Source organism: Rhincodon typus, chromosome 7 (assembly GCF_021869965.1).
Source record: "Rhincodon typus isolate 14 chromosome 7, sRhiTyp1.1, whole genome shotgun sequence".
NCBI classification, from domain to species: Eukaryota; Metazoa; Chordata; class Chondrichthyes; order Orectolobiformes; family Rhincodontidae; genus Rhincodon; species Rhincodon typus.
This window is the reverse complement of record NC_063338.1, coordinates 61,426,312-61,442,489: the sequence shown is the minus strand read 5'-3', so window position 1 is coordinate 61,442,489 and position 16,178 is coordinate 61,426,312. Positions and strand designations below refer to the sequence as shown.

General features: G+C 38.4%; 1 protein-coding gene across 3 annotated transcripts in view; it reads left to right on the top strand.

Annotated features, from left to right (window-relative positions):
* osbpl11 (oxysterol binding protein-like 11) overlaps positions 1-16,178 on the top strand; it is an 83,998-nt gene that overhangs the window by 50,716 nt on the left and 17,104 nt on the right. For all 3 annotated transcript variants that reach the window (XM_048599033.1, XM_048599032.1, XM_048599031.1), the window contains exons 6-8: positions 1,753-1,957; positions 6,641-6,786; positions 12,627-12,770. In XM_048599033.1, the coding sequence (XP_048454990.1) occupies positions 1,753-1,957; positions 6,641-6,786; positions 12,627-12,770 (495 nt within the window). The remainder of the gene's footprint in view (positions 1-1,752; positions 1,958-6,640; positions 6,787-12,626; positions 12,771-16,178) is intronic.

Sequence of the window (16,178 nt, the reverse complement as noted above, 5' to 3'; positions counted from 1 at the left end):
CCCGCCTCTTCGACCTGTTTGTTTCCTCTCCACCTATCCTCTCCTCTATCCCTCTTCTATCCGCCTCCCACTCTCTCCCTATTTATTTCAAAACCCCCTTCCCCTCCCCCTTTTCTGATGAAGGGTCTAGGCCCGAAACGTCAGCCTCTCTGCTCCTATGATGCTGCTTGGCCTGCTGTGTTCATCCAGCCCTGCACCTTGTTGTCTCGGATTCTCCAGCATCTGCAGTTCCTACGAAGCTGAAAGTTTACTCATTCTGATTAGCTACTAGATCCATTCCAGGTATAAACATGTTTTAATAAGATTCCCAGAATTTATTAAGTTTATCATTACTACGAAAGAAATTATGTTCAATAAAAGTAGTGATTTTCAGTCTGAAAATTCACTTTGGGACACCAGCCGACACTCTAGTTGACTGGCCACATTCTTTTTTATTCTCTTCTGTTAACTGATGTCCTTCTCCTGTCTTCAGTTTTCCTTTATCGTGCACTAATTGACTAATTCTGCCTATTAACTCATGCCAGACTCATTGACTTGCCAATCCATGGACAGCATGTGAACGATCTCAAGCTGGCGAAGTATTATACTTTAAATCAAATTGTCAGCTTAGTGACAACATTTCCTACCATCTCCTGATTCATTCTTTGACGTGCCAATCATTTTGTAAAATCACCTCTTTTGTAACAGCCTATCTGTCAATGTTTTTTACATCTCTACTGATGATGTGGCACCGGGAGAGTGATTTGTAAGTCAACTGAGAGTATGCAGTGTCAACTTCCTAGTGATTAATGTCGTCCCAATGGATACAGTGATAATGTTCCTGCTTCTGTACCAGAAGGTCTGAGTTCAAATCCTACCTGCTGCAGAGGTGAATAGTAACCTATCAGAGCAGATAATTAAAGATTTTTTTTATGAACAAGTTGAGCTAAATGGCCATCTACTGCTACAGGCATTCTTTGATTTTACGAGGAACCACACAGCCCGGTGTGAACAATATTTTCTTTGGCATTCTGGAGTGAAATCCTGACGTTGGACCATTTATTTTTGATGGCTTCGGTTGTTGTTCAGCATCCCCTCCTGCTCACCAGCTCCCTTCCAGAGTTCCCCACTTGCAGCCTGTTTCATTCCCTTGGTAGCTGCTTCCTTTTCTAGTTTCTCTCCTGAACCCTCACTCATGGGCAAGTGACAGAGTCAGGAGAGAAGTGGTGAATGAGGCAGATAGGAAGTGAAGCAGCAAATTGAGCAAGATAACAAGTAGGAGGTAAGCTGAAACACCTGGTAAGTAATAGACTGCTCTTAAGTTATTAGGAGTGAGCAAGAGAATTTTTGGGCCAGTTAGGCCAAAACACTGCAGATTTGGAATCTAACCAATTTGTATTATATGTTTTCTTAAGGGAGAGTGATTTTCATTTATCACACCATTTTTCAGAACACATTAGGAGCACTAACTGAGGGATAGCTGTATAAAGTAGAGACTTTGTGCTCTATGTATTATAGTTAGCATACTGTGAAGTGTTATTATGCTTTTACAATATTTTGTGTTTATATATCAAAATACCTTTTTTGAAGAAATAAATGGCACTGAATCTATATGTTTTCTTAAAATCAGATTTTCCAATGTTCCAATTGTCCCTCAATGTTTTTTGAGTGAAAACACTGCTGTAATTACAGGGAGGATGTTTGCTTATTCTTTTTGACAAAAACGCACACAAAGAAAGCATTCACAATTCAAAAACATTTTACTTTGAGTAGATGATGAACCAGGCCGAAGGACAACATAAGGATCTGGTGCGAATCATTGAAGGACTGCCTCCCTTTGGAGAAAAAATATCAGCACTGGACCAAGACCTGCTTATGCTCAAAGCCACCACAATGGCAACAATGAACTGTTTGAATGATTGCTTTCATATTCTCCAGCTCCAGCAGGCAGCCTGCCAGAGGAGTTCCTTTGCTGCAGGTTAGTCATTGAACTATTTTCATCAAATGAAAACAGAAAATGTTGGAAATAGGTCTGGCAGATCCAGAGGGAAAAAGTGATTCTATCAGCTCTTTCTGCATAGATGCTGGAAACACAGCAGTTTGGCAGCCTCTTCTGTTTTTTTTGTTTTTGATTCTCACCATTTGCAGTATTAATTTTTTTACTGATGTTTTCACTAAATTAATGGTTAGAGGGGAGAAAAAAATAAATCTTCAAACTGTATAAGAGTGATAAATTCGGAATTTACTGACAGTCGGAATTTTTTGGCATGGTTACATCTGTGCAGATCTCTGCCTTTAGGTTGCAAGTTGACAGTATAACTGCGGCCGACCCTTGAAACTGTACAGTTTGCAGCATTAGTTATGACTCTTGCTATTCCCTTTTTGAAATGAAGCCAGTTTGGGTGGTAGCACTCTTGTTTCTTGAGTCCGGCAGTTTGTGGGTTTAAACCTGAATTTGAGCATGTAATCTAGGATGACACAACAATGCAGCATTGGCAGAATGTGCACTTTCAAATGAAATGCCAATCTCTGCCTTTTGTATTCAGAAGTTAAGGATTCTATGCCTCTATTTGGGGGGGGGAAAAAAACATTTTTCCTATATTCTGCCCAAAATTTATCCTTCAACCAACACATCAAATTGATAGATTAACTAAGTGGTTTTTAGAAGTTTCATGTTATAGTAGATAATACAAAGGAATTTACTCAATGCAGTGAAGATCTATGTAAAGGGGGAGAAAAGGACCAGAAGAAGACAAAATAGTGGCTGACATAGAGGAAAACCTTTTAATTTTTAATACCAAATATGTATTAGAAATAAGAGGCTAATTAAAGATCATAAAGGCAATATGCTTGTGGGGACAGAGTACACAGAGGTACTAAATGTGAATTTTCTCTTTTTTTTGTGAAGACGGCTACAAAGTCGTAAATGTAACCGTAAAGGATGAGTTAGCATTATTGGATATAATAAACAGATAAAGAGGAGGTGCTCAGAAGTTTGGCAGGTCTCGAAGTAGTAGTCCCTCCAAGGGAGGGACGGAAGTGTGGAAATTGCAGAGGCTTTGTCCACAATGATCACATCCTCCTTTTTTGCATGTGAATGAAATGTATGAGGACTGTAGGAATGCACATATTATACCTCTGTTCAAAGAAAGAGAAGGGCAGAACCTTCACAACTGCAGATGGGTCAATGGTGCGAAAACTTTAAGAGAAAAATGCAGGACAAAATGGCTGACAATTAGCAAAGTATTGGCTAATAAGTGAAAATTAGCACAAAAGAGAGAGCAATAAAAATTGCATTTATATAGGCCTTTCATGATATCCTTTACAACCAATCAAGTACCTTTCAAGTGTGGTCATTGTTCCAATGTATAAAACATTGCAGCTAGTTTGTATGCAGCAATTTCCACAAATAGCAATGTAATGAGGGGCAGATGATCAATCTTTGTGTTGTTGATTGGCCAGACAGTGGGGATAACACTCCAGTCTTTGAAGAATACAGTTGGATCTTTTTGTGTAGACCTGAGGGATTCTTTGTTAATGTAAGCATCTCATTCAAAAGAAGATACCTTTAAAAGTGCATCAATCCCTTGGTAAACACTGAACTGACAGCCTAGATTGTTATATTCAAATTCTGAAATGGAACTCAAACTGACAAACTTCAGACTCTGAGGTGAGTGTGCCACAGCGAGCTAGGTTTGGAAAATAAGCAATAGGACAGTAGATGGTGTGTAAATGTAGTTCTAAAGGTATGTGTTTTTTTTTCTTTATTCATTCACGGGATGAGAGTGTTGCTGGCTAGCCAGCATTTATTGTCATCCCTAATTGCCCAGAGGGCAGTTAAGAGTCAATGGAGTCACACATAGGCCAGACCAGGTAAGGAAGGCAGTTTCCTTCCGAAAAGGACATTAGTGAACCAGATGGGTTTTTTCCGACAATCGAGAACAGATTCACAGTCATCATTAGATTCTTAATTCCAGATACATATTGAATTCAAATTCCACCATCTGCCGTAGCGGGATTTGAATCCGGGTCCCTGAACGTTGTCTGGGTCTCTGGATTAACAGTCCAGCGATAACCCCACGAGGCCATCGCCTCCCCGATGAAGTATAACGTATCAGTTAATAGACTGAGCAAATTTAAAGCTCATAGAATTGAAGGGACAGTGGCAGCATGGATAAAAAATTGGATAAAGGACTGAAAGCAGAATGATGGTAAATGGTTTGTTAATTTTCAGACTGCGGGGGAGTATGCTGTGGTACCTCTCACAGCAACATTAAGACCATTGCTCTTCTCATATAGGTTATTGGTCTGAACTTGATGTACAGGGCATAATGTCAAAGTTTGCTGCTTATATAAATGTTCCAGATGATGTAAGCAATGGCAGGTAGTAAGAGGCTTCAGAAAGGTATGAGAACAGGGGTAGGCCTTTTAACTTAACGAACCTGCTGTGTCATTCAATTTTATCATTGTTGATCCATAACCAACTCATTTACCCACTTGTGCACTATCTCCCCTAGATTCTTATTAACCAAAAGTATTTGTCAGTCTCAGGCTTAAAATTAGCATTTGATACAGTCTGAATTGCTGTTTGTGCAGGAGAGTCCCAAACACCAACCATTCTGTCTGCGGAAAAGTATTCACTAATTTTACTCCTAAAAGGCCTCGGTTGACTTCATTTCTTGAAAACTTTAATCAAACCTTTCTTTTACCTTCTAATTTCTAAAGAATACAATTGTAAATAGTGTACCCTGTCCTTGTATTTTAACCTTTAAGGTCCAGGTAGCATTCTGGTAAATCCTATGCTATGCTCCCTCAATAGTCAATAACTCCAGGTATGGCATCTGTAACTACTGAAAACTCCAGGTGTAGACAAACTATTGCTTTGTATAGCTGAAGCAGCTTCTGTTTGCTTTTATTTTCATCCTGTAGATAAAATGACCAGTATTCCACTTGCCGTCTGATTTATTTTCGATTACTACGCACGGTATCTTAATGTTCTAAATACATTGCTTTCTGAATCACTTTGAACATCTACTGTTTCAATGTTTCATCATTTAGAAGTATCCTCCTCAATATCTTAAAGGTGCAGAGTAGATGACCTTGCATTTCCCAATACTGAAATAATTTACCACAGTTTTGCCCATTCACTTAAGTCCATTAATATCTCTCTTAATTTTATGCTGTCCACTGCTTAGTTACAAAGGTCAACTATCTGTGTTGTGAACAAACTTAGATTTGTGGATTTTAATCCCATCATCCCAGATACTATTAAATACGCTGAATAGTTGAGATTCTAACATGGATCCCTGTAGAACACTGCTGTTATTCAACCAATTAGAGCACCTGCCCATTTTCACTGCTTTCCATCTCCTGTTCAGTTAATTCCTTAACCAGGTCACTAGTTTGCTTTCAGTTCTTCAGCTTCAACCAGAAGTCTCTTCTAAAGAAGTTTATTAAGTACCTTCTGAAGTTTGTATAAGTATCATAGATCTCATCACCAGTCCTTGTGGCACAATGCATGTTATATCTTCCCAACCTAAACAAAAGACCCATTTTATATCTACTGTCTGCTTCCAGTCAGCCAGCCAGTCTTCAATCCATGCCAATATGCTATCTCCTAAATCATGAGTCTTTATTTTCCATAGTAAGCTTTGATGGTAGTACTCTATCAAATGCCATCTGGGAATTCTAAGTGCAGTACATCCATCAGTTCAGAGAGTGATTGACAGATTAGAGAAACTGAGGTTTTTCTCTGTATAGCACAGAAAGCTAAGAAGGTCTCGCTCTTCATTTGGCCCCCACTTTGTTAAGGCAGACAAAGAAGTAATTTTCTATGTGGAAAATTGGAGAAAATGTTTCCCATCTTCGCAATTTTACTTGAGTTCAAATGTCGCAGGTATAAATGGTATTCATTTATGAATTTTCTTGAAATTGTACTCTGACAGAGGAGAGGATCTAGAGACATTACTGACCGTGCTTTTGAAAGCAATTCAGAAGTTCTGAAATGAGGTACAGATTGGTTATCTTGACCTAGCCTGGAAAACATTTTGGATTGTTGTATTTTGCTTTGTCTTTGAAACTGATGGATGTTTAATAATTTATTAGGAAACAAGCCTACTCTGATGAGAGGTGCAGCAACCTGAGATCCATGAAACATTAACTGGACTGTTCTGCCAGTGTAAAGCTGCTGTAAAGCTCAACTTCTTTCAATGACAGAGAAAAATATTAATTATTAATTAACAATAAACTGTAAAAGGACATTTTACTATGACTCCTTATTTGTCCCTATCTTTTTAATTCTAGTATTCTATATTTTAAATTGTTTTAGCTGGAATTACGTCACATTTCTATTTGTTCTTTGGACTAATTTTTAAAGAGTTTTACGCATCACTTCTGTACTTTCCGGTCTCAGATGATTTTCAAGATCTACTTGCCCCTATCATATTTCAGTAGTTTTGAGAGACATAGATTAATAAGAATGCACCAGTCAGAATCCTGATAGGTTTAGTGACGACAGTAGGCGTTCCCTCAGGCTCCAGTCATAGGTTTTCCTTTGAACATTTCATTTTGTTACTAAGAAATGCAACTAGTTTCAATGGCAGTAATCCTCTGCCAGTTGTGATTATGAAAAAAATTGAAGCTGAGCTGCCATATGTTTCAGGGGCAACAATTGAGTGGTTGGAACCTAAATTGCCACTATCAGATCATCTTAAGAATGGAAAGGCACGACAGTCGTCAATTGAGAAAGATCAAACAAAAGTGGCTAGTGGAGTACAGCCTGTTTCTGAACCCTGCCAATCAACACGGGTAAGGTAATTCAGAAAGTAATTATTCTGGGTCTATCCTATAACTTTTCAAAATCTCTTGTATCAATTTCGGAGCTCTAAAATGCTGAAATAAGGAAGCACCACAAAGTGAAAAAGCGATGTTGGTACTTCAAGCATGCTTGAAATATTATCAAAGCCGATGTCTTATTATTGGGTCAGTAGTTTAAATTTTGATCTTGTTTTGGATACGTTCCAATCTAAGAATGGTGGTTGGGTGTGGTTTGCTTGAAAGAATGCCTACTCTTTTGCCCTGGGGATGGTGAAGAACTGCACCATATATCTTGAAAATGTACTAGGGTGAGTTTCATAAAGATTTTAAGATTCATTTTATTGTAGCAAGAGTATTGATCTTGGACTTAGCCAAATAGACTTCTGCTCTCGGTTATAATTTGGAAAGTCTTTGTGTAATTATCTGTGACTGTCTGCATAGTTTTTAATTTTGAAAGCCAAGTGACTATTTACCAATTGAGAAGGGAAGCACTGCTTTTTGTCAGCTAACATTTAAAAACATTTTAACCTCTTCTCAAGAAAATAAAGGGATAAGGATTTTGTATAGTGAAGTTAATTCAGGAAGAGTGCAAGTATCAAAACTCCAAACCATTCAGGCTTTTTCAAATCATTCACGTCTTAATACTGTAAAGTATGGCCTAATGCTACATTTATTGCTCTTTTCATCCTCACATGTATAATTGAATGGGATTTTTATGTGTAAATTAAAACCACAATTAAAATTTGTCCATTTTGAAATCCAATCTCTCCTTACAGAAATGCCCTTGTATACTTTTTCATCATTTTGAGGAGAAGTGGAGTGACCAGTTGAAACTTGCTGAGCCAGGGTTACAAGAGAATGCATTAGGCAATAAGAAAGCTGTAACTTGTCCTCTGGTACTTCATTGCAATTTTTCTAAGGTCTGTATTCTCAGGCATCAGCAGCTTTTCTGTTTGAGCTCCTTGAGCCATATCCTGTTGTTCCAGCTTCTTTTGTTGTTGCATCCCACTAAACGCTACTGTACTGTAACTGTCCTGTCTTGTTCTTTCCACTTTTCAGATGTGACAGTCTTATATCTCCCTACTTTCTTATCGTGTTTAAATCAATATGTGTACATAGTCTTTTGCTCTAACTTGCTCTTTACAGTACCTCGAACTGTGGAGCTCCTGGCCTCCCCCACTTCTTCCCTTCCTCCCAAAATCTTCAGGTTGTTAAATTTGTGCTTGCTATCTATAACTTAATCACTGTTTCTTGACTTTCATTGTTTTCTCTTTTATTTCCAATCTAGTTTCTCAATTTGGAGGGAAAATAATCTATTAATGGTAGTTTTAGGAATTTGAGTTTTCATTCAGGCCTTTGTTAGGAAACCAAATTTGTTCAATGTTGCATTTAAAATAAAAACTGAAAAATGTAAGAAGGCTTTCTTTGCCTTGATAGCAATTCTGAAACATGAAAGGCAGTTTTCTGAAGGAAAGAGCAACATTGTGAATCTTTGCTGTTTGTTCTCATTCACAGAGCTTTTATTGGACCATTGACGTGTCAGAAAGTCATTGAGTTTTGTTTTATTAAGGCACACTTCTGCAATTTGAATTTTGTTTGTCATAGGCATCAAAATCACTGGCATACTCCATGCTAAGCACCAAGTTATTGTGATGTCAACTTTAGATCTTTCAGCCAGTTGACCAAGTAATTAAATTTAAACTTGCTGTCATTTGATATTACCTTTATCAGACATGTGTTTGCATAACTGGACGTTGTGCTGATTACCTTTTATCACCGGTGTCCATTAGTCCTTTTCCTTAAGGGATTGCCTGCAGTCCCAGCAGTGGCCACTCCTTGAACCTGGCACTGTTGGATTACAACGCTGTTGGCTAAGCAGATTGGCCAGCAGCACTCTAAAATGGGATGTTTTTTCAGAGATGAGAATGGATGCCTTGTCCTGAGCAAATTAATGCTTTCACAGAAAAACATTCCCCATTGGCTTTTCAAGTGGTGGAATGAGAAATCCTACCATCTGAAAATTCATACTTATGGTTCACATAAAGGAGGCAAGTGTCAATAAATATTGACCAAATTAGGTTGTGACAAATCTTTTAGCAGTAGTTACGTGTATGGCTTGGTTACAATACAATACTTGGTTACTTGGTACAATATGATGTTCTTCACTACCACACTTCTAACCACTGTTTCAATCAGATGAGCTATTAAGACAATTGGATACAATTGCTAATTAGCTTGGAGTGATTTGTGCCGTAATTTGATTGCCTAATTAAAAATTTTTGGTTTTACTTGCTGAGATTTTCTTGAATTAGAAACATCTTGTTACGTTTAAAGGTTTGTGCAGGTAAGCACCTAGTGTCTTCAGGACGCATTCCAAACAATTGCAGTATTTTGCCCAAGCTTTTTTCCAAGCTGTCTTTTTTTTTGTGGATTGCATCTCTATTTGGCCAGTACATATTTCAATTTTTTAATATTTCAAGCTAATTTAAAACCTGAACATGCGTTTCAAAAAAAATCAGAAGGTAATATAAAGTATCCAAGTATACTCGCTGCTGTTTTTATTTTTATTAATTTTTAATTTTGTCAGGGATTTGGATCAGGTTTCTGATCCTTCCCACCATCTCCAATGACCAACTACGTTGCCCTACAAGCTCATGTTTCTGTCCTGTGGTTGAATAATGATGTCTGGAGTGCAAATGACCTCACCCTGCCCTATTTTATATTTTCTAATCTAAGTTTGAGTGGGAAGGCGTATTAATTTGAAAGTGTCATATATGTCTCGTGAAAGCAATGCAAATGAAATTTTGGCATAAATAGTTTATTATATATGTAAATCTACATTCACCTACCAGACTTGTGTGGGTATCTGTTAAAGTTAATTTCTCTCCATTGGCACTGACATTTTGATTTGTACAGTTTCAGTTGCGTAAGCTTTTTTTGTGAACTGCCATATGGATTTACCAATAAGTATTTTTTTCTAAGTTTTTATATCTCTATTCCTACTTTTAATCCATTTGTAAAAAAAATGTCAATCAAGAAGAGTGTATGTAAATTTGAGTCATGGTGATTCACCGACTGAAACATCTCGCTGTGGCAGCTCGAGTTGAAACAAGTCGCCACAATGAGGCGTGTAAATGAAATTATGTTAAATGCACACCCAGAAGTTGTTTGTCCAGTCTGAGACATTCCAACTGGTTTAATTGTAATGAAAAGATTTGGATACAAACAGCTTTATGTACAGTTTGTATTAAGTTTAAACTGTAACAATGGGCAGGATTTTAGTTTGTGCTATGGAAGTCCCCTGTAATAATAAATCTCCCATGCAATCAAGGCCCCGATAGGATGGACATCCTGCCATACTGGCAGCACCCCAGTTGCTGCTGGTAATGCTCTGAAGCCTTTGCCAGGAATCAATGCCAGCTGGAAAAAGTTGGGTAGGACAGGATACAGATTTACAGGAAGAGTGTAGTTGGTGAAGAGGAAGTGAAAGTGTCAGAAACAAGAACAGAAAGTGGTCTTTAGTCTTAAGCCTCTCTGCCCCGCACCCAACCAATTTCTGATGTAAAGTCCCTCAACTCAGCACTGACTGCTGCCTGAGTTGTATGAAATCCTTGCCTACCATTAAATCATGTTCGACTTTAAGAACTGGCTTAAAACCGATTATTCATGAGCTTAATTGTCATCATGCTATCAGCGATTAGAGTTCCTATATCGAGCTCCTCCTGTATTTCACTAAATTCAGGCTGTTTTTAAATTGGGAAATAGATGTACATGTTCCTGTTTGATTCTCCTGGATGTCCCACCATCGTGACTCCTGTAGCTAGCTTCATTAAATTGCACCCAACGTGTTTTTGAATGTTGTGAAATAACTTGTCAATATAAATGTGGGGGGAAAAACAGACGTGAAAAGAATACTAAAAAAAAAAATACAGTTGTTGCTTGCAAGGTCAGGATTTGTTGACCATCCCTAATTGCCTTTACAAAGATTGAGGTAAGCCACCGCCCTAAACATTGTGGTCCGTGTGGTATAATTATACTTACAGTACTGCTAGGGAGGGAGTTCCAAGATTTTAACCTGGAAACGGTGAAGGAATGGTGGTACAGTTAGAAATCAGGTGGTGTTTGGTTTTGAGGGAATCGTGCAATGGTGGCATTCTAATGCATCTGCTGCTATTGTCCTAGTTAATGGAGATCTGGGGCTTAAAAGGTGCTGTCTGAGGTGCTGAGCAGTGCATCTTGCATAGGATACATACTGGCATTACTATGTATTCATGGTAGATCGAGGGACTGCTGGCTATGTTCCTGAAGATGTAGTGTATTGGATTTACTTGTTCAATTATAGTCTATCTTACTATATAAACTCAGTGTTAACTGAAAAATAAGTGGCCAAAAACTTTATGAATCCCTTTATGCTAGTCGGTGCTTGTGTATTTATTTCTGTAAATTCCTGATTTATCATCTTACAATATCACTTTTTCTTCATTGTCATTGTACCCCAACCTGGCACTCCCTACCTAATAGCATTGTGGGATGACTTGCACCCCATGGACTCACCACACCTTCTCAAGTAATTACTGATTAGCAATAAATATCGGTTTTGTCTGCCTCCTCCATATAATGTGAATGAATAGAAAACAGTTCAATTTAGCTTTACCCTATAATATTATCTGTGCTCAATGTTGAAAAATTACGCAGGTTGTTTGGCAATACAGAGATGTTTTTGAATAAACATTAACAATCTCCTTTACTAAAATTCTGTATATTCTCAAACCAACTCTGAGAACTGATGTACCTAAGAATTTTAAGAATGAACAGATCCAAATATTTACAATCTACTTTGCCAATCACAAAGTTGCACTTTCCACCAGCAACCAGTCTCAGGATCAAGGGTTGCTATTTAAGGGCTCATATGAGCCATTTTTTTCACTAAAACCTTTTTGAATCTTTTGACAATTTCCACCCCAGTGGACATTGGATACTTGTTCATGCAGTATATTCAAGCCAGAACTGATCAATTTTTGCAGGAATGTGGAGTTAAGGTGGAAGATCAAACATGATCTTATTGAATGGTGAAGGGGGCTCAGAAAACCAAATGGCCTACTCTTGCTGTTAATTATGTATCAATTTTGTTTAATTATGTGCAGGTTTAGGGCATTAATTGGGGTTTGCCCAAGCACAAGTGGGGGGGTCTCTTGTGGCTCAGTAGTAGTATATCTGCCTCTGAGTTTGAAGACCTGGGTTCAAGTTCCATCTGCTCCAGAGGTATATGATAACTTCTGTGATCTGGTTGATTAGAAAATGTAACTGAGCACGTATCTAGTGAGATTTATATGTTTGAGCTGGAAAGTCCAGATTTTAAGTCCAAAATGCCTGGGGGTTTGTCATAACATATCTAGACAAATTGATGGAAACTACTGTTTTATAAAGAAATGCAGTCTGAAACGGAGGTGTGCTTCACATAGAGGATATATAGTTGTAATGTATTGGATTGAATAAAGATCAGTGTTCGTGTTATCCTTACTAGCATTGCTCCTATTGCTTTTTTTTTGTATGTAACTATGTGATCACACATTTTTGTGCCTTACTTATGTAATAAAATTTGTTACGCTATAAATGAAAGTAATTATTTCAGTTTGTTAGCATTTCATTTAGAAATCTATATAATTGGATCTAACTCCTAGCACCTGTTGTTCAAGGTACAGAAGCTCTCACCCTGGTTTCTTTGATAACTTTTTCACACTAAAGTATAAAAACTTTGTATGGACTTAAAATCACTTTTACAAAACAAAGTCCTGTGGTAATCATATTTACTGACATAATTTGGTCTTTAGGAACCTGAGAAAATAAATCCAGATGAAGAGATAGAAGATGCCTTTGAAAACAATGAGGAGGATGATCTTGGAGTTGTAGAAGAGCAGCGTAGTGTTATATTGCACTTACTGTCTCAGCTGAAGCTTGGTATGGATTTGACACGAGTAAGTATACAATATAAAACCTAGCAAGCAAGACAATTTGTAATGTTGACATTAACGTTTGTAACAGTACATAATTAGCTATAAAGTACTTGGGGATTTTTTTTATTTGTTCATGAGGGCGTCGCTGGCTACGCCAGCATTTATTGCCTATTGCAGAGGGCAGTTAAGAGTCAGCCACTTGCTGGAAGCATATTAGGCCAGACCAAGTAAGGATGGCAGTTTCCTTTCCTAAAGGACATTAGTGAACCAGGTGGGTTTTTCCTGACAATTCATAATGGATTCATGGACTTTATTACACTGTTAATTCTGGATTTCTATTGAATTCAAATTCTACCATCTGCTGTGTTGGGATTAGAACTGGATCCCCAGACCATTACGTGGCTCTCAGAGTTAACAATCTAGTGATAATACCACTAGGTTGTCACCTCCCCACTGCCTCATTATATTTGGTAATTTAACACAAGTCACTTTCGATCATGTTGCTGTCAAAAAAAGGTATAGAATTATAGAGTCATACACCACTGGTTTAATTGTTTCAGTACCTGTCTGTTAACCAAGGTTGTTGTTAATTTCTTGTTCTTTATTTTTAAACATTTTATTTAAAAAAAAGAAAACACCTCTACCTTCTTTCTTGCTTTGGCTCCTAATAGATAGGAGTGAAAGGTTGGTTTCTGCCATACTTCCCTCATCCTTCAACTCAGTTTGTACTGTCCTCTAACAAGAATAGTTAAGGAGCCTGCTGATAAGTGCTAATAGTCATTGTGTATTAATCGTTTAGAGAATTTTCTGAGCCTAACAGACCAACTATAGTACTTTGATTTAACAAGCAAAATTACTGAGCCATCATGAGGAATGAATTCAACTATAGTTTAAGTTAGTAATCCAAATGGTAGATTTTCTTTTGTGTTTTCTCTTCAATGTCCAAATGTCTTCAAAGTCAAGCATGTTAAAAATACCAACGATTCTGTGCCTGGAATCAGAGTTCAGCAGTGCTAAAAGGCTTTCTCCAAATAATTTATTTACAAGCAATAGATTGGGGGTTTTCTTAAAATTGTGAAGATGATGATGAAACTATTGTGCACAGCAAAATTTAAAAGATTTGTCCAGAAGAACCAATGGATAGTGACTAGGTCAGTGGTATTCATGAGAAAAATAGAGAGACCTATTTGAGATGTTGGAAATTTTTAAGCAGGGCATAAGTACAAAGCTTAAAAACTACGTAGATTCACTGAGATTTATTCCTTCAAAAAGGTATCTTGGTATGCAAAACACAAAACAGTGTTGGAAGGTAGACGCATTAATAACTGTACACAGTTCACCAAGTTTGATCTAACTTGTATGCATTGAGAATTAACTTCTCTATGTAGTCTTCCCTGAAGTGTTGCTAAAAATAATATGCTAAACATAAATTATTTTCCAATAAGAAAGGATGCAATCGTGTGATTGTGGTTCCTGATGGTGTTTATATGAAAATAATATTGGCTGCCTTGAACCAAACTGGCACAGAAGTCTTCTTACTCATTCTTCTTGTCTTAATTTACTTCCTCTTTCAACTTGCCTCTTCCTTGCTACTCTCCACTTCCCTCTCAAGTCTCCAAATTATCAACACTTCCTCTCAACCTGATGTTTCCCTCTCCAAAATCCTTGAGAGCTCTGGAGTGGGATTTTTTTAAAAAAAATTCATTTGTGGGATATGGGCATCACTGACTGGCCCGCATTTATTGCCTTTCCCTTGTTGCCCTTGAGAAGGTGGTGATCTGCCTTCTTGAACTCTTGCAGTCCACCTGCTGTGGGTTGACCCACAATACCATTAGGGAAGGAATTCCAGGATTTTGACCCAGTGAAAGTAAAGGAGCAGTGATATATTTCCAAGTCAGGATGGTGAATGGCTTGGAAGGGAACTCTAAGGTGGTGGTGTTCCCATACATCTGCTGCCCTTGTCCTTCCAGATGGAAGCGGTTGTGAGTTTGGAAAGTGCTGTCTGAGGATTTTTGGTGAATTTCTGCAGTGCATCTTGTAAACAGTACACACTGCTGCTACTGAGCCTCAGTGGGGGAGGGCGTGGATGTCGTGCCAATCAAACAGGTTGCTTTGACCTGGATGGTGTCGAACTTCTTGTTATTGGGGCTGCACTCATCCATGCAAGTGGGCAGTGTTCCATCACATTCCTGACTTGTGCCCTGTAGATCATGGACAGGCTTTGGGGAGTCAGGACGTGAGTTACTCGCCACAGTATTCCTAGCCTCTGATCTGCTCTTGTAGCTACTGTGTTTATGTGGTGAATCCAGTTGAGGTTCTGGTCAATGATAACCCCCAGAATGTTGATAGTGGAGGATTCAGTGATGGTAATGCTATTGAATGTCAGGAGGCAGTGGTTGTATTGTCTCTTATTGTTGATGGTCATAGCCTGGTATTTGTGGGGCATGAATGTTACTTGCCACTTGTCAGCTCACGCCTGGATATTGTCCAAATCTTGTTGCATATGGACTGCTTCAGTATCTAAAGAGTCACAAATGGCACTGAACATTGTGCAATCATCGTCGAACCATCCCTCTTCTGACCTTATGATGGAGGGAAGGTCATTGATGAAGCAGCCAGAGACGGTTGGGCCTAGGACACTCCTGCAGAGATGTCCTGAAGTTGAGATGACTGACTTCCAACAACCACAACCACCTTCCTATGTGTCAGGTATGATTCCAACCACTGGTGAGTTTGCCACCTGACACGCAATGTTTCCAGGTTTGCTAGGGCTCCTTCATGCCACAATCAGTTGAATGCAGCCTTGATGTCAAGGGCTGTCACTTTATCTCACCTCTGAAATTCAGCTCTTTTGTCCATGTTTGAACCAAGGCTGTAATGAGGTCAGGAGCTGGGTGTCCCTAGTGGAACCCAAACTGGGCGTCACTGAGCAGGTTATTTCTGAGCAGGTGCTGCTTGATAGCACTGTTGATGATACCTTCCATCACTTTACTGATGATTGAGAGTAGACTGATGGGGTGGTAATCGGCCCGATTGGAATTGTTCTGCGAGTTGAGAGATTGGTAGCAAACAAGGGGACGATAGGAGCCACACGTGAGAGTGTTAGCGAGACAATTGCCGAGCCGGAGGGAGACAGCAAATTAGAGAGAAACAGCAAGTGGCAGGTTGGTAAGCAGGCTGACATAGATGGCACAAGGATCATCTAAAAGTACCGCTAGATTTACATCTACCAAAGCTTGAATTTCAAAAAATGTAAAAATTGTAGGATAAGCCAAAGAATAAGGAATGAGAGCAGTTCTATGATTCTAAGGTCAGCTTGGGGATGATAAAATAATTTAATTTATCACCAGCTGAATACAGAAAGGTTGGATTGTATCTGTTTAATAACTTAGAAAAATAACTGAGAAAAAAATATTGTGAGGAGCCCTG